General features: G+C 38.1%; 1 protein-coding gene across 17 annotated transcripts in view; it reads right to left on the bottom strand.

The window, feature by feature from the left end:
• Nucleotides 1-25,566, bottom strand: part of PDE4DIP (phosphodiesterase 4D interacting protein) — a 224,333-nt gene that overhangs the window by 61,264 nt on the left and 137,503 nt on the right. For 16 of the 17 annotated variants that reach the window (XM_065895567.1, XM_065895596.1, XM_065895534.1 and 13 more), the window contains 16 exons: nt 21,275-21,406; nt 20,430-20,549; nt 20,097-20,189; nt 19,749-19,961; nt 18,708-18,866; nt 17,730-17,843; nt 17,403-17,540; nt 16,519-16,698; nt 15,423-15,617; nt 12,900-13,067; nt 12,647-12,728; nt 8,815-8,906; nt 4,494-4,610; nt 3,963-4,100; nt 2,620-2,732; nt 1,356-1,483 (listed from right to left, as the gene is read on the bottom strand). In XM_065895567.1, the coding sequence (XP_065751639.1) occupies nt 1,356-1,483; nt 2,620-2,732; nt 3,963-4,100; nt 4,494-4,610; nt 8,815-8,906; nt 12,647-12,728; nt 12,900-13,067; nt 15,423-15,617; nt 16,519-16,698; nt 17,403-17,540; nt 17,730-17,843; nt 18,708-18,866; nt 19,749-19,961; nt 20,097-20,189; nt 20,430-20,549; nt 21,275-21,406 (2,182 nt within the window). Of the gene's footprint in view, nt 1-980; nt 1,484-2,619; nt 2,733-3,962; nt 4,101-4,493; nt 4,611-8,814; nt 8,907-12,646; nt 12,729-12,899; nt 13,068-15,422; nt 15,618-16,518; nt 16,699-17,402; nt 17,541-17,729; nt 17,844-18,707; nt 18,867-19,748; nt 19,962-20,096; nt 20,190-20,429; nt 20,550-21,274; nt 21,407-25,566 lie in introns of those variants that run through there. The other variant, XM_065895640.1, reaches the window with a different exon arrangement.

The raw sequence follows: 25,566 nt of genomic DNA, 5'->3' as shown, positions 1-25,566 counted from the left end.
CATTGTGCTTCACCTCGTTTAGAAAGGGTACTCGGTCACATTTATGGGGCTGAAGAGCCTCAATCCCTATTCACCAAATTCCATGTTTAAAAACTGAAACCTGAGCTTCTAATCTAGGAAATTAATTCCAGCAGAAATAACAAACCTCATGGGTTAGCAAGGCTACAAAGTAAACTTGGTTACTTTTTATACTCTTGACATTTAAGATACCAGAAGTATAATCTCAAGGGCCCCCTTCCTTACATCTGTCATGTTGAAATAAGAAAGCATTGAGACAATGACCGAAACCTAGAAAGATCTGCGACATTTCTTTCTAAACTATTCAAACACATCAAAGCCAGAAGCCTATTACTTATTGTAATATGGAGAAATGCAAAAGCACTAAAAAGTAAAAAATACAGGACTCCATCTAGTGCCATTACCAAATGAAAAAAATACAAGAAATATTTTCTTCTAGTCATAATGAGTTATTTGGTGAAATACTGAACTTAAAGGGGGACATTACGTTTGAAATTATCTTTTTATATAGAGAATTCTGACTCTCGAAGACTTGGGAGCTTTCTTAAAGTTGTGTTCTGACTAAATACTATACCCTTAGTTTAAAGAAAAAAATTTTAATGGAATCTAATCTGCACCTAATCTAATTTCGCTGTCATTCAATAATCAACTCTGAAACAATATTAGAGGTAAAGGTTTACTATAAACACTTTAACAGTCTTTGCCTCTGCTCTTTAACTTGGCCTTCCGAATACTTTCAGTCTTCTATTGCAAGACTTGGGTTTGGTTACCTTCTGATAAGGATTATACCACTTTTGCAAAGTCATTCTTATAGAGTCTCAATCTCTTATCTCTCTCTTATCTTGAAACTTTGATTAAAAAATTGCTCTCACTCAAAGAGCAGGAGTTGATTGAATGGCAAAAATAATACACACGCATGCATTTATGATATGATATGGAACATATGAAATGGATTGTGAAAGTGGGGGAGGAATAAACTTTATTGGCCTGTAGAAGGGATGAGGGAAGAGAAGGAAGGGCTGGGGAAAAGAATGAAAACAGGTGGGAAAACTAAAATGGAATGGTTAATAGTGTGCAAATATACTTTGTAACCTCCACGATTCAACTTGGAGACAGCTATGTACAGTGAAATACAGGTAGACTAAAGTGAGTTTCACTTTGCAGTTGATGCTACTTGTACCAGTTCTATCATTAGTAAGTCACTGTTTAGTTCTGCCAAAGTCAGACAAGGCTCTCTGGTTAGTGCAAACAAGAGTCTCCATCCCGGGCTGCAGTCTGACCCGCCAGTGCTCAGAAGGCATGCTCGTGACGAACTCGCACACTTTCCAGTTCCCCACCTCCAATGGCGGCCAGGGTCTCCAGCCTGCTTAAGCGCTCCAGGCTTCTTCCAAGAACTTCTTCTAGCCGACTGCGTATCACCTGGGCCCCTTCTAGTTCCACCTGCAGAGTTCGGTCTCTCTCAGAGCTGATTAAACATGCCATACATGGAAGGAAAATGGATTAGCCATCAATGTAATGAGTCCACAGATGCTTCCAAAGAGCCATCAGTGCCACTCTGAGCCATGAGACTTTTGGAGTAATTGTTCTCTAGGACACAGTAAATGAATGTGGTCTTTATTGTGGCCCTTGTGTTCAATGCTGGTAGATTAGCAAGGCCTGTTTTCTGTAAAGTTTGTCCCTTTATCCTAGATTCTGGGCCAATTTGACATAAAATTATAGTTCCTAATATTTATCTCACACCATTATAGCCCACTAAGAGAAATTTCATTTTTTAACTAAAAGCGTTAGTTTCTGAAAAGTCAAAACCCAGTAAAAACTAAATGCAAACTGAATCGATATTGAGCCAAGTAGGGTCGCTACTGAAGATACTCGTTTTCTCATTTGTTACGGAAAACTGACAGTGCTCTGAAAAAGAATCCAGTTCACAAAGAAGCAGAGATTCTTTATAAAGTAACACACATGGTCCTATTTTACCTTTCCTCTGCCTTCATTTTCTTGAAGGAGAAAGAAAAAAAAAATTTTTAACTCAAAAATAAATTAGAAAAAACTGAATAGTAAAAGAATAAAAATTAGGAAAGAGAGAAAGGGGCTACGAGGGAAGGCAGAATAAGAAAAAAAAAATTAAGGGAATATAAAATGAACCAGAAGGATATAATATACATGACCAAAAATCAAGAGGTACAGGAAAATAGATTCATCATGATGGCTATGAGTAATCCTGGGGTAATATTAGCCATAACAATTATATCTTCTTCAGTTATATTCAATGAGTATCAGTGCCCTTTACAGTCTTATAATGAAGCAGCCTTTAATAATAGGACATGGATTAGAGAGAGGAAAGAAACATACAATGAGTGCTTACTATACGCAAGCATTATTTTAGACACCTGACATGTCTCCTCATTTGATCTTTGCAATAGCTACACGAAATGGATGCTACTTCTGACTTAAGATTTAGACACTGAGGCTCAGAGCAATCCCTACAACTAGTGACAAGTCGGGTAGTCCCAGTTGTGATTTTCTTTTTCTCCCTCCTTGTATACTGTAAGCATCTGCACTTAATGAGGAATAAAAGGAAAAACAGTGCAGTCACTCTCTTACCTCTCTGGATGGGCATGGAACCTCACGAGACTGCTATAGAGCTGTCTCTCTGCTTGTAAGGCCTCATTGAGCCGACTCCGTTCATCTACCAGTCCTTCTAGCATCAGCAGCAACTGAGGGAAAAAGAATAGAAGCAACATGCAAATAGAGACATGAAGCCACAGTTAATCCTGAGAAAGAGACCAAAAGAATGTATTAGCATGAGCTATGACTCAAAAAGCTCACTATCTCATTACTGACTTAACCTTTCTATATATAGCATGTTACAGTTTTCAAGTCAATGCCATATTATCCTTTTTTACCTTTAAAACTCTATCGGGGGCTTCCCTGGTGGGTGCAGTGGTTAAGAATCCGCCTGCCAATGGAGGGGACACGGGTTCAAGCCCTGGCCCAGGAAGATCCCACATGCCGCGGAGCAACTAAGCCCGTGCGCCACAACTACTGAGCCTGCGCTCTAGAACCCGCGGGCCACAACTACTGAGCCCGCGGGCCACAACTACTGAAGCCCGCACGCCTAGAGCCCGTGCTCCGCAACAAGAGAAACCACCACAATGAGAAGCCTGCACACCACAACAAAGAGTAGCCCTCGCTCGCCACAACTAGGGAAAGCCCGTGCGCAGCAACGAAGACCCAATGCAGTCAAAAATAAATAAAATAAAATAAATTAATTAAAAAAAAGAAAACCTCTATCAGGCAGAATTCAAATATGGGAGCAAGAAGAAGAAAGAGGAGAGCGAAGCCAGAAGGACAGGAAAGAGGCCAAGAAGAAGGAGTGGGAGAGAAAGCAAGGAAGGGCAAGAGGGAAACATACAATAGGACTTACTAGTACTCTTCATTCATTCAGTAAACATTTATTGGGCACCTTCTATGTGCCAGACTCTGTTCTAAGGAGAAGCTTACTATCTAGTGGGGGGAAAAGATATTCATGAGTCACAGACACATGTCATTGTGAGCTACAGTAAGCGCTATAAAGAAGATGAGCTACGATAGTGCATAACCGCAGAGATCTATTTAAGTGAACTGGTAGAGTTAAAAGCTAGCTTGGAATGAGATGAGTAGTTAGTGAGAGAGATGATAGTGGAGACAGGGAGGAGTACAGGCAAACAGGTCATTTTAAGAAGCTTGGCATTAAAGAGAGGTCACATATGGCGCATCAGTTACAAAGGAACTACACGTGTGAGAAAAAAGCATCTGTGGTTGCTACTGACCAAGGCAGGGAAATTTAGAGCACAGATTTTCTATGAAATTCCATCAACAGACACCTTCAAAAATAATTGAGATTGACGGCTTGTTCAATTGTTTATCTCACAGTAAAAAATAAGGTTTGTAATTCAATAACTTACTTGTTGTCTTCGGTTTCCGGAAGTTTCCTGACCCTGTGATTCTACTGAAGCAACTTTTTCCCGAAGAAGTAAGACTTCTTGGGTCAGGCGTTCCATAGCTGGTATGTCTTCAGGATCAACCAGCTGCATCTGCAGGTCCTAAAAGTCAAAAACAAGTATAGTAATAAAAATACTGGGTTGCCCAAAAAGTTTGGGTTTTTCCATAAGATCTTATGGAAAAACCCAAACGAACTTTTTGGCCAACCCAATAAGTAATAAAAACGCTATTCAGCACAGGAACAAAGTAACAAATCTCTCGAAATAGTTTGCTATACTTTAAGTGGGATATTAATAAGCCGTATGACGGTAACAATAGCTTCTTTATGAAATCTTAGCAACTCTGACATAAACCAGAGGGAATATGGCAATATCAAGAGGCTCAAACTAACAGTGCATAAGAAGACTCAATGTATCCAAGTGTTGTCTGAAGATGCCCTACAGGTATTCTGAGCTGTAATCATTTCCAATAGTCTTTAAAAAGCTTTCAAAGACCTTTATGAGGTCTTCTTTAATCTGTATTGTCCTGGTCAGGGACTCCATATCAGCAGCCTGCACCTGCAGCTCTTCCTCTTGCACAGCCATCATGGACTGGAGGGCGGAGAGTTCCATCTGTGGAGAAAGAAATCCTGAAGTCAGTGGGTAGAGGAAACAACATGTGTCACAATTACATTCTAACATTGAAGCAAATGCTTTCCCATATCTTATCAGCCAGTAGTGCAAATAGAAACTAGAGCATGAATAGTGCGCTACTGGATCAGATCAATAGACTGTACTGTGCAGTACTAAAGGGTGTTTCATGGGAAGTTGTAATGTGGTTCTAATGATATCCTCCATCTTTGTTAGCACTACAAAACATACCAAATTTGTTTAATTAATGAGTTTATTATACTACTTTAAAAAATGGGTTACCATTAGCAGACGCAAGAATAGATGCTTTTCTTTACATAAGTATTTCAGCTAAAAGGTTAAAAAAAAGACAGAATATCTCCATTTTTGCAAGCCTTAACGAATTAATAGAGGCATCAATCATCAATATCACAAGAGATCACCAAACATTACACACCTCCTGATGGAAGAACACACCACCACCTATGAAGAAGTCCTACCAAAAGTTAACACTGTAGGCCCTAAACGTTCAATGTTGTATCTTTCATCTCTCCTCACCAGAAAATGACAGCCAAATATTCGATTATGACAAATTTCACTAAAAATCATGATAATTTCCACAGCTGCTAACATTTACCAGGTGCTTATTACTGTGTTCCAGGCCTTATAAGAAATACTTTGTATATACTTAATCCTTTTAACAAACCTAATGACTTGACTTCTGTCCACTTTTTCAACCTCGGTATGAACCGTTTTCTACCTCATAGGCACACTGGACTTTTTCTGTTCTAGGAATACCAGACTTTCTCTTGACTCAGAGCCTTTGCACCTACTATTCCCTCTGCTTGAAATATCTTCCTGAGTTGCCTCCTTCTCATCCTCGAGTCCCAGCTTACACGGCATCTGCTCAGAGAAGCATTCTCTAGCATTCTATCTCAAATGGTCCCATACATGTTACTTTCTATTATTTCCCTCATATCGCTTATGACAATCTGTAATTGTATTATTTGTTGTCTGAATCTCCCCAGTAGGAATTAATTACATAGGGTCAGAGACTTTGTTGATTTTGTTCCCTATTCATCCCTGCCACTTGCCCTGGCTTAGAGAAGGTACCTATATAGCTGATGAATGAAAGAATGAGTGAATCCTCCCAACAACCCTACAGAATAACTACTCTTCTACTCCTCAATTTACAGATGAGGTGACTGAGGCTGAGAGAAATTAAGGAACTTGTTCAAAATCAGAGCCAGTAAGTGGTAGATCCAGAATGTAAACTCAAGGAAGTAGACTCAAAGCCACCAGACTATGTCTTATATGCTTCATGGTAATGGCAAGTTATTTGAAAGTCAACATTTTAAGGAAATATTTTGAGATAATTTTTTTAAAGTAGTTGTGACAAGTGAAGACGGATGACACACAGCTAGTTTAGGGTGTAATCAAGCCTCCTAAAGGAAGCAGCACCTTTTTCCTTAAGTAATATAAAATGTAAGTTATAAGCAATAAAAATTTTACTTGTGTATCTTTTTTTTATCTTTAATAAATTTACTTATTTATTTTATTTTTGGCTGAGTTGGGTCTTCATTGCTGCACGTGCGCTTTCTCTAGTTGTGGTGAGTGGGGGCTACTCTTCACTGAGGTGCGCAGGCTTCTCATTGTGGTGGCTTCTCATGTTGCAGAGCATGGGCTCTAGGTACGCGGGCTTCAGTAGTTGTGGCATGAGGGCTCAGTAGTTGGGCTCGCGCGCTCTAGAGCGCAGGCTCAGTAGTTGTGGCGCACGGGCTTAGTTGCTCCGCGGCATGTGGGATCTTCTTGGACCAGGGCTTGAACCCGTGTCCCCTGCACTGGCAGACGGATTCTTAACCACTGTGCCACCAGGGAAGTCCTACTTGTGTATCTTCTAACTCCATCAATGCTTATAGAATCACTGTGTGGACTTATGATGGTTTATAACTATACAAAGGTATTTGATGATTCTGGGCTACTGCGGCAGATTAGGAGGAAATGCTTCTCCTCATATTTCCTTCCTTGTTGAAGGAGCTCAGTTACTGTAACTCCTGACCTCTCTCCACCCCTTTACTCACTCAACCCTGGGCAGGCAAAGGGACTTAACAGTAGACTGGGGAAGAATAAACCAAGCAAGCTTGACCTAGTTCCACCTTTCCTCTTCTTGGGAGACAGCTGCCTGTAGGAAGCCACTGCTTCTCCAAAGGCAAGCTCTTCCCCACCACGCAGAATGGTCTGCTGAGGCCCAGCGTTGCCTGTCTGGGCAGATAAATCTACCTAATTCTGGGGATTGGCCAGCAGGCCCACTTGGTTCTTGCATTAAATTCTCTATGTAAGCCTTTATCAGTAATACAGTTGATAAAGTACCAAACTACCTGCCACTATTTTATTTCATTTCTCATTTTGTTCAGATCTTGGGTATGGAAAAAGGGGTGCTCTTAATTATTAGGCGCTCTTCAGAGACCTCTGCCATTTTATATCGAGGTAGTTGCACCATTGAAGAAACATGAAAACATGAAGAAAAAACATTATTGCAGCATGCTAAAGGTCTGCAGTCAGATAGACATGGGTCTTACATCTTGGCATAATCTCCCGAACAAGGCAATTTAAACTGAGCTTCAGATTCTTCAATTGTAAAATGGGAATAATATCTACTTTTCAGGGTTATGTGAGAATAGAGAAAATGTATTAAAATGCATGGCACAGAACAGGCAATCAGTGAATGATAACTATTATTACCACCACTACTATTATCTCAAGGGAGTAGGGAGAATGTTGAAAAATCTGGGAAAATCTATATGGCTTTGGTAAATACCTAATATTAGAGGAAATGTGATAATAAAAATACATAGCATTGAGTTGAGAAGTTGTAGTTGATTAAGAACATACAGACGTAAGCAATAGAGCTAAATATAACTCACTCAAAATACCGATATTTTCTTTTAAATATTTTTCTTCAAAATATCATTTATAGTAATTATAATTTTAGGATCCTGAAAACAGGACAAAACCAAAAGTAATATTACTCTTAATTGAATATATGTGAGATAAATAGGAACGGCATGTGGAAACTAAATTATCTGACATGATAGTGGCTAGGGCAGAACCAAGAAAAAGGAGGGGAACTAGGGGATTTTTTAAACTAGTATTTTTTAAATGCCACACAATTTCATATCCTCAAAACTTGATTCATATAACTCTGTAAGGAGAAATATGGTAATGAAAAGAGAAATTAGAGGTACAATAAGATAATTTCATTACAAATATGAATGCAGGTTTTATATTATAGATGTAACTATGACAAAGAGGTAGAACAAAACTGAGGAGCTATACAGACCAGCCAGCTAAACTTAATTTAGGAACTCATGACACTGACCGATCTAAAATGGAGGCCATAGTTACATAAAGGCTTTCAGTTTTGTCTATAACTCTATACTGTGGACCTAATGCTTCTTCTACATCATAGTACAAACAACCAGCTGTATAGGGAAGAAGAAGCGGAAGGGATTCTGTAAGGCTGAGAGGCCTCTTCTAAGAAAATTGATGAAACCTCTATTGCTAGAAATAGAACATATGAATGGGAAAAATTATCTGCTCCAGGAAATGACTTCTTAGGAAGTGTTTTGAGTCACAAAAGACTTGAGTTTTAATCTTAGCTTTAGCATTTTATAGCCATATAACTCTTCCCCACCTCCAGGTTTTAAAACAGTGTTTCAGCTTCTTCATCTATAAAATAGGGCCAATATGACTTACTCAGCAGAGCTGTATTAGTGCTAATTTAAGTATCCAGTACAGTGCACTGCATATAGCAAGTACTCAATAAAAGTGGGTCCTTCTCAAATTTCTCTTGTTCCATGTTTCTAAAACTAATTTCATGGATCTAATGTCATAATTCTAAGCAGCAATTATGTAGCACTTCATTTTTTCACAAGTCCTTTGTAATTATTTTATTCCAGTTAGCAATGGGCAGAGAAAGCTGTGTTTTTTCAGCACTTAAAAAGTTTTAATGATCCCCATTATAAATAACAAGAGCATCTTGGTGAGAAATGTGTATATAAAGGGATTTCTATTTTTCTCCAGAAAGAAAAAAGGCTCAACTTGCATTTGGACCCAGATATTATACTTGGAGAATTTTACTCTTTTATATATGAAGCATTTTGAAAAAAACAGGAATTAAGAAATTAGGCTTAACAAGAAAACTCACCCGACTTTCTCTTTCTTTTTTACCCATGAGCTCAAGTTCCTCTTTGGCATTACTCAGTTCTTTTTCCAGCCCTGCAACTGTATCCAAGTCTCCTAAAAATGAATACATAATGCTAGTTATAATCAGTATCAACATAATGTGATCTTTGCTGCCTTGTTTCTAAGGAATTTAAGATACAACCCAACAACAACAAAACACATATGCACAGGTTGTTCCTTGCAGCATTATTTGTAATAGCAAAATACTGCAATCAACCTACAAGCCTATAAAAGAATGAATAAAGCACAGTATATCCACACAGTGAAATACTATATATAGCCGTAAAAAAGAATGAGGAATATCTTTAATGAAGTTATACGGAGTGATATCCAAGATATTAAGTACAACAAGCTGGGCACAGAAGAATACATCTAGTTAAGTATGCTTTATATTAGGAAAAGGGGAAATAAGAACATACACATACACATCACATATACACATAGAATTCATCTGCTTATTTTTGCAAAAAGAAACACAGGAAGGATACCTCAGAAATGAAACTGGTTGTCTTCAGGGGATGAGTAAAAATAGCAGAGAAAGGACAGGGAAGTAGATGGGACTTCGGAGTACACTTTTCTATATTTTTGAGCTTTGAAGCACGTTAATTTTTTTTTTTTTTTTTTTTTTTTTTTGCGGTATGTGGGCCTCTTACTGTTGTGGCCTCTCCCGTTGCGGAGCACAGGCTCCAGACACACAGGCTCAGCGGCCACGGTTCACGGGCCCAGCCACTCCGCAGCATGTGGGATCTTCCTGGACCGGGGCATGAACCCGTGTCCCCTGCATCAGCAGGCGGACTCTCAACCACTGCGCCACCAGGGAAGCCCACGTTAATGTTTTATTATTAATGTGTAAAGTTAGTTTCCACAATGAGGAAGCAAAAGCCAAACGCTGAATACTAACATAAATAAATGAAACTAAAGAGCAAATTGACAAGATAACCACCCAGAAGATAATAAAAAAAATTAATCCAAATAATTTTTGAACTCAGTACACCCTTGGTGGGAAATATTCTAAGGATAAAAAGAATTATAAAGAAATTTTAAACATTATTTAATAGATTTAGTGTTGATGGTGGTATTCATGTAGCCATTCTGAAACTATTTTTGTGTACTATGCAAATGTATAAATATAGTGATGTTACAGGTAACCAGGTTTCTCAATGTTGGGAGAAGGCAGATACAAATACAAAATAATGGAAAGAAAGAACTTGTATTGTTTAACTGGAATTAGAGGAATCAGTATCAAATGGAGATATATGTGTGTGTGTGTGTGTGTGTGTGTGTGTGTGTGTGTGTGTATACACATATATATGTATATATATGTGTATATATATACATATATATGTGTATACACACACACACACACGCTCACACATATAAACATCCTTAGCTCTGTTCACTTAAAAGGGCCTAGAAGCAAATGACATACCTGTAGCTATGAACCTATCTTATATCCAGATACTAGTATATAAATGCCATTACCCACTAAAAGGAACCAGAGAGCTCCTTGAAGTAAGGGATAATTTCAGGGCGGAGGTAGGCAAAGTAAAAGAAAATCACAGAACATCTTATTGTGCCAGAAAGTATGGAAGTGCTCAAAAACAGATGGGGAAATACCGAAAGGAGAGAGGAACAGCTTGAAGGGGCTCCAACTGGCCAAATCCGGGATAATTTGGTTATCAAATGGAATAATGACAGAAATGGATAATAAAATGATTTTTTTTAAAAAAAAGAACCCATTACTCCATACTGATATAAACAAACGGAGTAGGAAGAATAGGGAAAGGGCATCTCTTCTTTATAAAAGAATACACACTACTAAACAAAGAAGGAATTTTAGAAATAGAAAATCTCTTTTTTAAACTACCAGATAATGAGTTCCAACAAGCTCAAAGGATGCTAAAACCACTGGGTGAATGACTGTGGGAAAGCAGAACTATCAACATCTCGAGGCATTTGCTGGCAGATCACTTATTAATTACAAAGGGGAAAATGAGCCTTCAGAGTGGAGACATCTGGCAGATACAACCTTAACCAAACAAGTAAACTTAATATCACCGAGCATAACACAAACTGATACCATGTGCTCCTGATGTGATGCACTGAGAAAGACATCATCCACGTAGTATTCTTGCCAAAGATGTTTAACTTGAACCTAACCATGAGGAAACAATCAGAGCCAAATTGAGGGCCATTAGCTGGCCCAGAGTTTTACAAAATGCCAATGTCAGAGAACAAACTTGTGGTTGTCGGGGGGTGGGGGGGAGGGTTGGATTGGGAGGCTGGGGTTAGCAGATGCAAACTATTATATATAAACGGATTAACAACAAGGTCCCACTGTACAGCACAGGGAACTATATTCAATATCCTATAATAATCCATAATGTAAAAGAATATGGTAAAGAATATATATATATGAAAAACGGAATCAATTTGCTGTACATCAGAAATTAACACAACATTGTAAATCAACTACACTTCAATTGAAAAAGAAAGCCAATGTTAAAAAAGACAAAAAAGGCTAGAAAACTGTTCTAGATTAAAAGAGACTAAAGAACCATGACAAGTAGATGCAATGCATGATCCCTGAGGGAAGAGAACAACCAGCTATCAAGAATATTATTGGGACAATGCGAACTCTGAATATAGACTGTACATTAGATACTATGACTGTATTAAAGCTAAATTCCCTGAGCGTGATAATTATATTGTAGTTATGGAAGAGAATGCCCTTGTTCTTAGGAAGTACATAATGAAGTATTTAGGGATAAAGTGTCAATGATTTCTGTGAGTAATTTTTAAATGGTTCAGAAAAAAACATATCTGTGTGTGGGTGCATGCAAGAAATAATGCAAAAGTAGCAAAATGTTAACAATTGGTGAATCTTAATAAAACTGTATATGGGTATTCATTGTACTATTTTGCCACTTTTCTATAGGCTTGAAATTTGCAAAATAAAAACTTGGGGAAAGATGCTTTTAAAAAAAGGTAAATATGGAGTAAATTGAACAAATTCAGCATCCTTTACTCTTTAACTAGCATAAAGTTTCCCACTAAAAAATGACTACTTGCACAACTTATCTATGAATTCCATAATACCCTACACTATAACACAAAGTTTATACATTCTTAAAATCATTTAAAAAATCGTAAGTTTATCCTCCAAGTCCACAACATTTCTTATCACAGCACTATAATCACTAAGTCACTAACCATGGTGAGCCCCTATTTTTGGAACTCACTGGATAACAGCTTCTTTGATGCTTCCCTAGATCCCAACCTTTTGGTCTGTGAAAGTCAGAGACTCTAAGGCACGCACTTGAGTTTTGCTCAGTTGTTTTTAGGGAGTTCAAGGCCTATAACCATCCCTTGGATGGAGGGGAGCTTGGCACTGCCTACCCCTCCCAACACTGTAATGTGGGTTATGTCAATTTACAGTGAGCAGCCTCAGCCTGCTTAAGGTACCCAGGAGACAGGTCAGCCCCGTGGTCCTGCTGTGCAGGTTTGGAAACCCTGCCTCCCGCGTTCCTGAATCCCTGCAAAGCTAACTGAAAATGAGAATTAGGATGCAGTTTCTCTGAGTCAAATTGTACAGCCAGAGCAATACTTTTAATTCAAAATAAGGCAAGGGCAGTTCTCCCTAGAAGACACATGTCTTCAGCCTTTCAGTGGAATCCAAACTTATTTTTTCCATTTTGGTAGGAAGAGAAAGAGAGTCTTGGCCAAACCTATTAACAGAGAGTTACAGGAAGGAAAGACAGAGGTTCCTGAGTGAAATGAAATTTGATACTTACCTAACGCAGACCTGGGTATGCTAGTATCCCCTTTGTCAGTCAATGAAGTGCTATCATCTCTGGAGGGTATAGGCACTGAACCCTAAAAATTGGAAGAGTCGGGGGATTTAGGAAGATACAGGAACCATGATCACAATGACAAGGACTTGGAACATTCTTGCATAACTTGATATTAAAATTATCATACTTATGCCCCAGATATAAAAAGAAAATGCAGTTGGCATAAACATCTGTACAAGTCTATGGTTCTTACTTGATCAGTCTGCTCTCCAAGATGGGGACTGACGGACGTAACTTCAGCTGGTTGGTTAGAGATGAGTGCCTGGGACGTCATGAAATCTTTCCCTCCTAAATACTGGCGCAGGGCCTGTAATTCTGAATTTCTTTCCATTAGGGCCTGTACCATCTTTTCTGCAGCAGCCTAGTAAGGAAATCACACATAACATTAGAGAGATATCCTAATAAAAAAAAAAATTTGTGTTCTGATGTCATTGTTAAAAGCCAACCATTTCAGAAAAGCCAGTGGGGCCCTAAGAAATAGTTTCCTTGCTTTTATTTTATAGGAAAAACCATAGTCAATGAGCGGAAAGAAAGTCTCTCATAGGCACAATATTGGAAAAACGGAATATAACACATCTGTTACAAATAAAATAATCTAAACTTGTTCTGCTAGAACTATCAGGCTAAGGTATTAAGATTCTGGTTTGAATTGGGTAACATACGTCTTTCTTTACTCATGTGCCTTTGGCCTGAATGCTCTTTGCCCAAACATTTGTTTGGTACACTCCCTTAAGGTCTTTGCCAAATGTCAACTTTATCAGATTGGCCTAGTCTGCGTTTCCTATCTAAAACAGCAATCTCATCTCTACTCCTAAGTCCCCCGTCATGCTGAATTCTTTTTACAATGCACTTACCAGTAATCAATATATCTATTTATTGTCTCTCTCTCTCTCCCCAGCCCCCCGCCCTGCCTCAACTGGATGTAAGTTTTCTAAGGGCAAGTACTATGTTTTGTTCAGTGCTGAATCCCAAGCACCCAGAACAACATCTGGCACATAGTAGGCACTCAATTCATAGGTACTCGAGACCTATTTATTGAATGAATCAATTACACAGAAACATTTTTATCAGACCACATGATCAGGAGAATCTGAACCTCAAAATCACCAAACCCAGTTTATTTCATTTCAAATCCCACAGTTTTCTAAGACACAGGATGGTACAATAAGGAAAAAATTTAGAACATTTTTTTGTGACCATTACCACATAGAAAGTCTGCATTTAATCAGAAAATCTAGAAATAGTAAACTAAGACTAAAAGAGGGTGTAAGATGATGAATATATCAGCTATATTATAGCATCGACTGTCTCTGGGAGAATTACTACTATTTTAAATAAGAAGCTGAGCTCTTGTCATAACTTCTAAGGGAAATAAAAGAATAAACTTCCAGTTTTAGTATGTAAAATTCAGACTCTTTAGGGATTTGGACATAACCATCTTAGAGGTAACAGTACATTATTAATTTGCCTTAATAAAAATCTCTGTGAAATTATGAGAAAAAACAGAGTGAATAATACACAAGACATCTTGTGCCATATATATGATCTATCTGGCTTGGTACTCTTTTTCTAGCAGTGCTGTTTTTAGCACTGCTCCTCCAAGTGTGGCTCATGGGCCAGCAGCATCACCATCACCTGGAAGCTTGTAAGAAATGCAAATTCTTGAGGCTACGTTTTTAAAAAGCTATTCAAGGGATTTTTCTGCATATAAAATTCGAGAAGCAGATTTAGAAGAATACAATCATTCCACTTTTTCTTGCGCTGAAAATCTTTTGTAATTTCAGGCATCTCCTAGATTCCATTATTTTACTACCAGCGGTATATTAAGTGTTATAAGGCTAATTCTTTCAAATTACAAAGGGGTGAAAAAGAAAACTCAAAGACTTGTTAGCCTCTTGCCAAAGACTTAAATAATTCACAATGATCTTGTTAGGTCTATTCCAGAGCAATTTCTGCAGCACATGGCAGCATGTATCTAACAAAATGTATATTTACTGCAGTGGGCCTAAGAATTGGATGAGTGGAATATAGCCATCCCATAATATAAGGAAGCATTAGAGAATATTATTGTCAAATAACATAGGCAAATGATAAGAATCTAGTTCCCTCTGAGAACTGACTAGGGAGAATTCTGAGTGACTGGTCCCTGAAATGCAGCACAAGTCAACTATACTAGACTTTCTCTAGCCTTTAGGAGAAAGATACGTGAAAAGGAGGGTAAGTTAAGAATTTACTTTTGAAATATTTGTCTACTATTATTTTGAAATTACTATGAGATTGTTTATTCTCATCATGGCCTTTGAAAAAACACAAACTTTTTTTTCTCTCTTAAAATAACTCAGATTTTACATGAATTAAGAGAAAATATGTAAAGTATACGTTTTCCCATACCCTGGCTAGAAACAAAATATCACTCAAGTCTTGATAATTTAGAATCAAAATCAAAACACTCCAGAACCCTATATTCCTTTCTGTCAAAATTATCAGAACATTAAGGAAAAGAAAATGTACATAATGAATTTTATGAGTGGGGACATGTATTATTTAGGCACCCTCCAAATGCAAAGTGTTCTAGAAATATTTCATACTCTGATGACTGATGTAAAACTGTAGTCTAGTTAATAGACTGAAGGAGAAGAACTAACAGAATGGACGGTAAAATGCGGACTATAAACGCACTAAGTGGTACTCTTCTGGACTGGGCATTAGTCCTTACTTGGCTCTCCTGCTCCCTGCTGCTCATGGACTGAAGCAGGCCCTGAATCTCCATTTCATATTCCACCACTTGTTTGTTTCGATCACTTAGAAGGTCCTGCAGCATCCTTTCCTTTCGCTGTAGACGCTGGCACAGCTCCTCAGCTATCTCACTCTGTCCTGGTCCAAGTTTGCAGAGCAATGTTGCACTAAGATCCTAATACAGGAGAGACAGTGTAAGTTTTGGAGGAAAGAATTCCATCTACTGTATATCAAAGGGCTTAAAAGAATCTATCATAGAAGAGAGAGCAAGTATGATGTTTTATTCATTTTTGTTCCCGCAGATCCAGCATAGGCCTGGCACATAAAAGACTGTCAATACATGCTCAGTGAATGAACACTAACGATACAGAAAAAAATACTTAGAATGGCAACTTACATATTGTTTTCTAAAATAAGTCCTTGCCCTATAATGCTCAGGGCACATAATAACGTTAGGTGCGGATAAATGGGCACTCGGTTCATTTATCTGCTCCCGTTTGACTTTATGGGGGGAACACAAAATGATCAGCTGAGAAAGATAACAAGCACTGTATTTATTAGCACGGTGATGAAGCTGCTAGTTCTACACTGGAGGTAATACATGGGGGTGAAAACTGTGGAGCCAGATCGCCTGGGGTGCACACTGGCTCTGCCACTTACTAGCTATGTCACTTTGGACAAGTTGCTTCACTTCAGAAGTCTGTTTCCTTGCCTGTCAAAGAGGAATAATAGTATGTACCTCATAGATTTGCGAGGATTCAATGAATTGACATCCATTAAGCTCTTAAGAAAGTGCATGACGCAGCATGGGCACCATAACAAAGGTTAGCTATTCTACTGTAGGTACATTTTTTAGATCCCATTAATTCTCACATAACTTCTTTGAGAAAGACAATTGTCCCCTTGAGTTTATAGGTATAGGAAAAAAAAGTCCCAGTGAAAGCCAGTGACCTGCCCAGAGACAGGACAGAATTAAAGACTTGGGTCACCGGCCTCTCAGACCTCAAGAGTCCTAATGCAAGACTGAGATTATGTCATCACTAAACCAACTGCCCTTAAGTTAACTAAATTCTTGCCTCCACTTCTTTGTTCCTGTCATGCAGAGATGTCTGTAGCTGCTGAATGATACTTTCTTGCTCCTTCTGCCAATGGCTAAATTTCGTTTCCATTTCTTCTTTCAGCCATTGGAGGTTTTGACAGCTGGCAGACAACTGTTCCACTTCCAGGCCTTTGGCCCTCAGGAGACTCTCCATACACTACAGTCACAAAGAAAGCAGCCGTTAAGTCAAAGGGCCACCCCACACTCCTCAGCATAAACAGGAAACCTGATCCACCTTTACATTATCTCCTAAGTTATCTGTCAATTTCTTTTGCAAAAGGAAAAAACGTAGTATCTAATCTAACAATGCCATACTAGTCTATTTGTTGCTTTTAGAAACTCTCATCTAGTTTGTAGAGAGATAAGTATAATGTATGTGTTAAATGAAGTACTTTGGAGGAAGTGAAGAACTTCAAGAAGTGTCAGATGGTTAGATATTTAAGCTCTAATACAAAAATAGCCCAGAGTAAATATTAATAAGAGAAACAAGTGTTCTGATTGTGGCTGTACACAGACATGTACATAATATTAATGAGAAAAATACAATATAATAGCTGCATCTGAGCAAAATTTATATAAAAGTATATAAATATTAGCAAGGATTAGAAATAAATTAGAACTATGTATAAAAATCCATATTCACTGCCCTCTCCCACAAAGTTCACAGCAGAAGTGCTAAAACTTCTCACTCCCTTATGTATAACGACAGAACTAATGACTGCTATTTTTGTTTGCTTTTGTATATATATTTTTTAATAAAGCAAATATCCTGGTTTTCAGAAAATGATGGAAGGGGTGATGTTTCAGGTTTAGAATCCAAGTGGGAGAGGGATACCAAGTCATGACAGATTTTGCTCTTACCTGCATGGTAGCTTCATTGGAGGAGAGGATACCGCGCAATCTCTCTAAGTCATGATCTCGCTCTCTCACGGCAAGACAAAGTTGACGCAGTTCTTTTTCTTTTTCTTCTAGACTGCAGAACTTTTCGTCTATAGCCCGCTGCAAGCAAAGTCAGCATCCCAAAGCTCCACAAGAGTCACTATTCTGATCACTCTTATTCAATAAGATTCCAAATATAAAGGAATGGAGAACCAACTCCCAAAAGCAGCAAATTAAGTAAATACATTTCTGAAGTCCCCCTGTGGATGAAATAATCCACAGCATCATAAGCAAAATTACGGTACCTACCTCTAGAGCAACATCTCTATCTTGTATTCTTTGCCGAAGCTTCTCAAGCAACATTTCATTTGCTTCAAGGGTTTTGTCCGAGTTATTTCGATACTGCAGGAGATCCCGAAATTCCTAATGAGACCAAAATATATTTTCCTTTATTCATTTATTCAGTATTAACTGAATTTCCACACTTTGTCAAGGAATTTGTTAGTGATTCGGGATAAAAAACAAAATGTGATCACTCTCAAGGGGAACACAGTTTAGCAGAGATGACAGACATACAGAATGTCAACTATTCTGCATCACATATACGCAGGTGTATACATACACGCATGTAGCAAGCTACTAGGGGAACACGGGCTGCATTGCCTAACTCTGCCTGAAGGTGTCACTAAAGTTCTCACAAAAGAGGTTACATTTGCTCTGAGTCTTAAAGGACTAGGAGTTTCCCGAGAGGCTGTGGGGTATCTCTATCAGAGAAAAAAACCGGCACAACATATGTATACCATGAAAAAATCATATGCTCAGCGAAATATAAGGGATCCGGTGTGACTAAAGCTTAGAGTAGGTGGTAGAACTGATCAGTCTCTTCTTTGGTGCTCCATTTTTTCCTATAACTTTCATTTTATCATCTATATAACTCTGGAAATTTCTATACAGAGGTCTTCAGTGGGAGCAGTGGGCACATCTTCTCTTCATTTTCCTCATACCTAGCCTAGTATCTAACTCACAGAGGTGCGTAATAACTATTTGCTGAATACTTATTGCTTAACTGTTTCAGGTCTATATTTCTTGTTTCCTACACTTGCTGGTTAGCATCTTGGTTGATGGATTGTACTTTCTATTTCTTCTGAATCCTCCTGATTCCCACCTCTTAATGTTCTACATGTAGCAGGTACTCAACACAGGTGGACTAATGTTTTGAGATGATATGAACATAAATTCCCGAGCTCTAGGAACCCAGTTTTACTTGAAATCATTCTGTGGACTCACCTGAAGCAGCTGCTCTTTGTGACTCAGACTGTGGTTGAGCTGCTGAATGTGTTGCTCTTGGGTGCGAATCTCATTGTATTTTTCAGCCTCCAGGGTATGAAGCCGTTGGCCCTTACTCTGCAATTCTCCTTGTAGCTGCTGCAAGGCTTTTCGCAACTCCTGGATTAAATAGATTCCCTTTTCAAACAGTCTAAAATTTTCACATGGTCATTAGATATGGAGGCCTTAAAACTTTCAAAGCACAGAAAACAAAAAATAAAGTAGCAAAAAGTGCCATTCTTAAAATTACTATAGAGATACTACTACACATGAGTCAAATATGATGTGGGAAATCATGGGAACCGTGGATGGGGGTAGGATGTACATTTGATATTACAGTTCAATACTTATTTTTGGCTTAAAAATGATACATCTATGTAAGTACTAAGTGGGACTCTGTTCTACCATAAACCTGGATCCTTTACTTTACAGTAAACTCAAGGATACAACATTCCTACCTATCTTTTTAAATCTTAAAAAAAAAAAAAAAGATGGCATTTGCTCTAACAAGAAACCATTTAAGAATTATGTGTTTTATTTAAAAAAATATACATGACTAATTGTGCACGCCATTCCTCTGACTTGGCTGTTCTTCCCACTTTTCTGTCTCGCTGACTCTTACCCACCCTTCAAGAATAATCTCAGATATCTCCTCCTTTGTGAAGCTTTCCTGATTCCCTTCCCCGGTCCCTTGTATATATTCCTACAGGACCCCTATATGCCTCTTCTACAGTATTTACCACGTTGAAATACTGTTTACGTGACTGTCTTTCATACTATATTACAAGTAACTTAAGAGGAATAGAGCCTGTGATATCCACCCTTGTGTTTCCAGAACACAGCCCCAATACCTGGCACATGGTATAAGGGCAACAAATGTTGAGCTGAATTACTTAGATTAAGTAAGTAACTCAAGGGTTCAACACAAGCTATCCTTATAAAAAGTTACTATCAGGGCAAAGTCTGCATTTACACAGTGCCACAAAATGATTAATGATTTACTTGGTTATGTTTCCAAGAAGCCTCTTTCTGCTGTTCTCTCTCCTGTGCTGCAGCCTCTACAAATTGCACACATCGTCTGGCATCAGCCAGCTGCCGTTCTTTTTGTCGTACCACCCTCTGGAGCTTCTGTATTTCAAGCTGGCTGCAGAATAAAGCGCTCTGAAGGTCAAGCAGAGCCACCTGTTGCTGAGCTGGGGAAGTACCCTCTGAGTTCTGAAAAGAGAGTGAGAATCATCGTCACAAGGAGGGCAAGCACTGAGCAGCCGACAAGAACAAAAAGATCAACACTGTGGCTGCGAGTGGCACATCCTCAAGTGATGCCTCCCGTCCCAGGTGACCCTCACATACATGAAGCTGTCCAAGCTGACTTTGGTGCAGCATTTCTCGAAGCTTTACCATTGTGTCGTTTTGACCTTCGATCACCTGGTACAACTCCTCGGTCTGAAAACAAAGACAGGGAGTACCAAAAATGTTAGCAAGCTAAATACAAATTCCGTTATCTCGCCTGTACAGATTTTAGAAGCAGGACTATTCCAAAATTCCAATTTAGATGACACTACAGTTTCTCTAGGCTACGATCTGTTAGTCTGACAATATCCAATTCAACAAATTATAGAATACTTGTCTACTTTGATGGGAAAAATTGTTTCCTCATGGGTCCTTGACTGCCAAACATTTTACCTCATTTTCCCTGCTTTTCAGAGTTTCCTTGAGGTTTTGAATTGTACCATCTTGCTTCTGAGACGACTCCTGAGCGGACTTCAGTTCACAGCTCATTTCATTCAGTTTTTCTTGAAGAATCTGAATTCAGCGAAGAAAAACAGTTTGGTAGGTCAATGATTTCTTTTAACCTCAAATGCAACCATGAAGTCCTTCCTCAAATCTAGGTTTAAAGGATTTCTTAGGGAATATTACCTTATTAATTTTTCCCCACATAGCATAACCATTAAAGTCCTAAGTCAATCAGCAAGAGAAAGTAGCAGGAAATGTGAAATATTTCTTTTAATACTCAGTTGCTTCAATTCTCGTGCACTGTGCTTTCTCTATGACGGCAGCCATACTGGGAGTACTTGTCCACATGAGTCGCTGTGGATCTTTTACACGAAGACCAAGGAGCTTCTGCTATCTACTACAGGACAGGACACAACAAGGGTACACAAAGCCAGGAGCACAGCGTTCCAAATTGTGGGAATTTTCTTCTAAGCAGATGTTAAAACCCATGGGCTATAAAGGGGTAAGAAGTTAAACCAAAATCAAAAGCATGAACCTCTTGTCTCAGTGCCTTATACAGTTGAAAATTGCACTCAAGTTTTATTATCAGACCTAAAAGGCACCAGAAATTCTGACCTGTGCAGAACAGGCTAAAATCTTGATGAGAGATACAGGAAAGAACTACACTTTTAAGAATATATTCCACAGAGCACCAGGCATACACAGTACCCATCTCCCAGGTCCTACTCAGAGAGGTTAACGCAGACCCAGCTAGAGCCAGTCACATTCTCAAGAAACCCTGTGATCTCCAATACCTTGTTGGTTGCCTCTGTTTGCTGGATTTTTTCCTGGAGTTCTGTCAAATGGGAATCAGATACAGCCTGCTGAGTTGTACCGGTCTCACCTGAATTCAGCTTTGGTTGTCTGAGTAACTCTTCGGTCGTGGGCTAGGAAGAAGCAGTGAGATGATTAAGTTAAGCGTAGCCAACAATAAAGTTTAATTTTATCTTCAAATGTCTTTGGCATCTTTTGCCAGAAACTTAGAAAACCAGCGTTGCTGAATGGCTTATCAGTAATTCCTGAAGCCAGTCCTGTTCCACATTCTGAGTACTGATTCACTTCCTCTCTAGCTCCCCTCCCCACCTTTCTCTTTCTCTATTCAGTTAAAGCAAGTAATTCAGAGATTAAAAAGAAGAGAGGATTTTTAAAAATGCTTATGATGATCAAATATTTGCTTTATCCTATTTTCAATCAGGGAATTCAAAAGGTCAAACTCACACCATCCCTAAGGGAGAAAAAGTTATAGTTCAACTATCTTTCTTACAACCTGCCTATTCACATTATTGGAAAAATGGGTAGATTTCAAATATGGACCATACATTAGATAATAGTATTTAATCAATACTAAATTTCCTAACTTTGGTAATTGTACTGTAGTTATGTAAGAGATGTCCTTGTCTTTAGGAAATACATGCTTATTGAGCGTAAAGATGCATAATATCTGCAACTAATTCTCAAATAATTCAGGAATAAAAAAATTGTGTCTATAAACAGTGAGAGTGATAAAGCAAACGTAGCAACATATAGCAACTGGTGAATCTGTGAGTTCTTTGTACTTCTCTTATGACTTCTCTAACTTTGAAATTATTTCAAGATAAAAAGTAACAAAAATTAAAATAAATTTTAAAATCCATAGGGTCTGGGAAGGAGGTATGTTTTATAGGAATATCGATTCACCAAAAAGATTCAGGTGAAAAAAAAATCTATTTATATTTGGGATGATCAGACTAAGAAAAACTTACCGAACTGTACCTAATATTCATTATGAGCTAAGATACAAAAATAAAACTTTAGCAATTCACTGTGGCATTAAATTCCATCTCTTCTCTCCCTGCCTATCCCCACTCCCTTTCTCCTGCACTCCCATTAGGGAAAATACAAATCCATTAGGAAGAGAAAAAAGGCAGCTATATTCATTTTTTCTTTACCTCACATGTTTAAACTCTGATTACCACCTTCTAGGCAGTGGGGTTTCAGCTTACCTTAAACCCCTTCCTGACAGCAACTGACTGGAAGTATAAAGATTTCAGAAGAAAAATCTTTGCTATTCTTCCAGGGCTGTTCATCATTTTTTAGAACATCTACGAAGTACCCCCTAATATGCAAAGCACTGTGGGATTCGGAATGGGGAGCTAAATGATAAAAGAACAAGGAAATACACTAAATATAAGCTAGTGACAAGCCCTATGCTATAAAATAGGAAAGCATGACAAAGTTGTTAAGTTACTTTAAAGTGGTTGATGAGCGGAAGGTCTCTATCAGGCAGCATTTAAATTAAGATCTACATGATAAAGAACCAGCTCTGCAAAATAAGAATCATCTTATTCAGAAGAATAATCCAGGCAGAGGATCAACTAATGGAAAAGACCTCGGGTAGATATGCCCCTGGGAAAGAGAAAAGCCTACATGGTTAGAGGAGCACTTTCCAAGAGAAATATAATATGAGCCACATATGTAATTTAAAATTTTCTAGTATCTTCATTGCCTAAAGTAAAAATAAATAGGTAAACTTAATTTTAATAAAACATTTTATTTGACCCAATATATTATACCTAAAATATTATCATAAGCATGTATTCAATATAGAAATTATCAAGATACTTTACATTCTTTCCATAATAAGTCTTTAAAATTAAGGTCATACTTCACACTCACAGCATATCCCATTTCGGACTAGCCACATTTCAAGTGCTCAGAAGTCATACAGGGCTAGTGGCGGCCTTTCTGGAAAGCACAGGGCTAGAGCATACTGGGCAAAGTGGATGGTAATACACGATGAGGTGGAAAGGCAGGGAGGGGCCAGATCTGGTGTACAGAACCTACATCGGAGGTAATGAAGCTGGATTTCATTCTCATTGAAATGAGAATGGACTGCAGGGTTTTTAACGGAAAAGTAATCAATCATATTTGAATTTTAAATAGCTGCTCTGTGATGAACAGATTGTTGGGAGCACCAATAGGAATGGGAAGACCAGCTAGGAGGCTGCTGCAGGGGAAAGATAATAGTGGCTTGGATTATAGTGGTAGTAATGGAGGGAGAGAGAAATGGATAGATTTGGATATGTTTTGAAGGTAGAGTCTACAGGACTGGATGGTGAGACAGGGAGAAAGAGAAAAGTAGCAAGGATAATGACTCCTAGAAAAAATTGAGATATCTGTTGTTGTGGGTATAACAGGGAGCCTTGCCCTGAAGCGATGTGAATTATGTCACACCATGGAAGAGGTAACTATTTTAATAGATATTTACAACAATTCTGACTGATAAATAATTTTATCATTTATTTAACGATAAAACATTCTCTACCAAACTTGCCTTCTTACTTCCTCGGTGTAAAACAAATTTCCAACAACATCCATTACAAGATATTTTTCAAATTCAAACTATAACAAGCAGAATTAAATAGCTTCAAGTTTTAAATGGTCATATTTAATCACTTTAAACCAAAGAATCTCTTAGAGCTGTGAAGGACACTTTATAAATTAGCCATCTGGTCCAATCCTATCTTACATTTGAGGAAATGGAGACTTAGATAAGTAATTTGTCCAAAGTTACACTGGAAATCAGGAAAAGGATCCAATTAAACCAAATGCAGTTAAGTTGGTAACTTCCTTTTCATATTTATCAACCCATTGCCTACCATAATGCCCGTAATATTGTACGGACCAAAAGTTTTTGTTTAATAAAGTAAACAGAACAATAAAAACAAAAGCAAATTAACAAAAATAGGCCTGTCTCCTAATTCCCAGACCATTGCTCTAATCTCTCAGTGGCTCTCTTAGAAAAAGACCAGATAAATAGATAAAAAGGTAGATGTTTAATTTACGCATTTCAACATTAACTTTAAATCCAAAGGATGCCACAGAAAAGTACATAATGAGTCTGGATCTCATCTGAACCCATCTTGGCACGAATCATCATAGGAAACCCCTAATCTGGTAAATGTAATGTATTGACCTAAAGGCTAGAAGATGTTTGTTTCTTCTTTATTCATAATATTATTTTAAATCTCAGGAAAAAAATGTCCTTTCAGGTAAGTCTGCCAAAAGAGTACCTAGCAAAGTCCCACTGAGTAAACAGCTCATAATGAATCTTGTCAAATATCAAGTACATAAACCAACCACTCCTATGAAAGATTTTGTAGAGCCTGAAATCAGTTAATACTTGATTTGGTTGAATCAGTGTTAATCTCCATGCTATCAGTTTCTAAAATCATGTTGTAATCATAATATAATTTTAAATTCAGTTGCTTTTGACTCAGGACAAATGCTTTTCAGCATCAGAAAAGAGAATTGCTTCCAGGCCTAAGGTTGCATAAAATAAGACCTTTAGGCTAAAAGGCAATTATTTAGATCTTCTGGATTAACAGCAGTTTTCTTGACACTTTCATAGTCATAATAGAAAGTCACAGGGCTCAAACTACTATAATTTTCTATCCTATTGTTAGCAATAGGGGATACACAAGAACTATCAACTAGCATAAAATTAAAGGCCTAATCTTTCACCAGCATCTAATGCTTACCCCTTCCAAAGGGCCTGATCTGGGTTACACAGCTAAGCTATAGAGAGGGATAAATTTATCATAGCCATACAAGAGCAGACTCTGGCATTGCAAGGCTTGAAGCAAAGGTCTCTTACTCTCTGAATTTAGATAGAAAAGAAAACTGCACGTGAACCAGAGCTGAATTAATGTTTACCAAGGGACCACGCCCCTTCTATGACAGCTTTCCTATTGTAGTTCAGGGCCAGACAATAAAGAAGGAAATTATCAGCTAGAATAAAGCTTCAAACCTTTCTTTAGATATTTGACAACCTTGGGTCTTCAGACATAAATTCTGTAGGAGGCAAATAAATCAGTTTGCATAATGTCAGAAAATTAGTAAGCAGGAGTTGCAGTTTTTCTTTAATATAAGAAAGAAAGAAGGAAAGAGAGAAAGAAAAAGAAGAAAAGCAACCAGGAGGCATTCTGATGGAGATATTTAACAGTAACCAGATTAAACAAAGGAATCAAAATGACCTTACAGAACAATCTCGCTCTTAGGATAAGAG

This window comes from Phocoena phocoena, chromosome 1, assembly GCF_963924675.1.
Source record: "Phocoena phocoena chromosome 1, mPhoPho1.1, whole genome shotgun sequence".
NCBI classification, from domain to species: Eukaryota; Metazoa; Chordata; class Mammalia; order Artiodactyla; family Phocoenidae; genus Phocoena; species Phocoena phocoena.
Note: the sequence above shows the minus strand (reverse complement) of the source record. Positions and strands in the feature narration are given on the sequence as shown.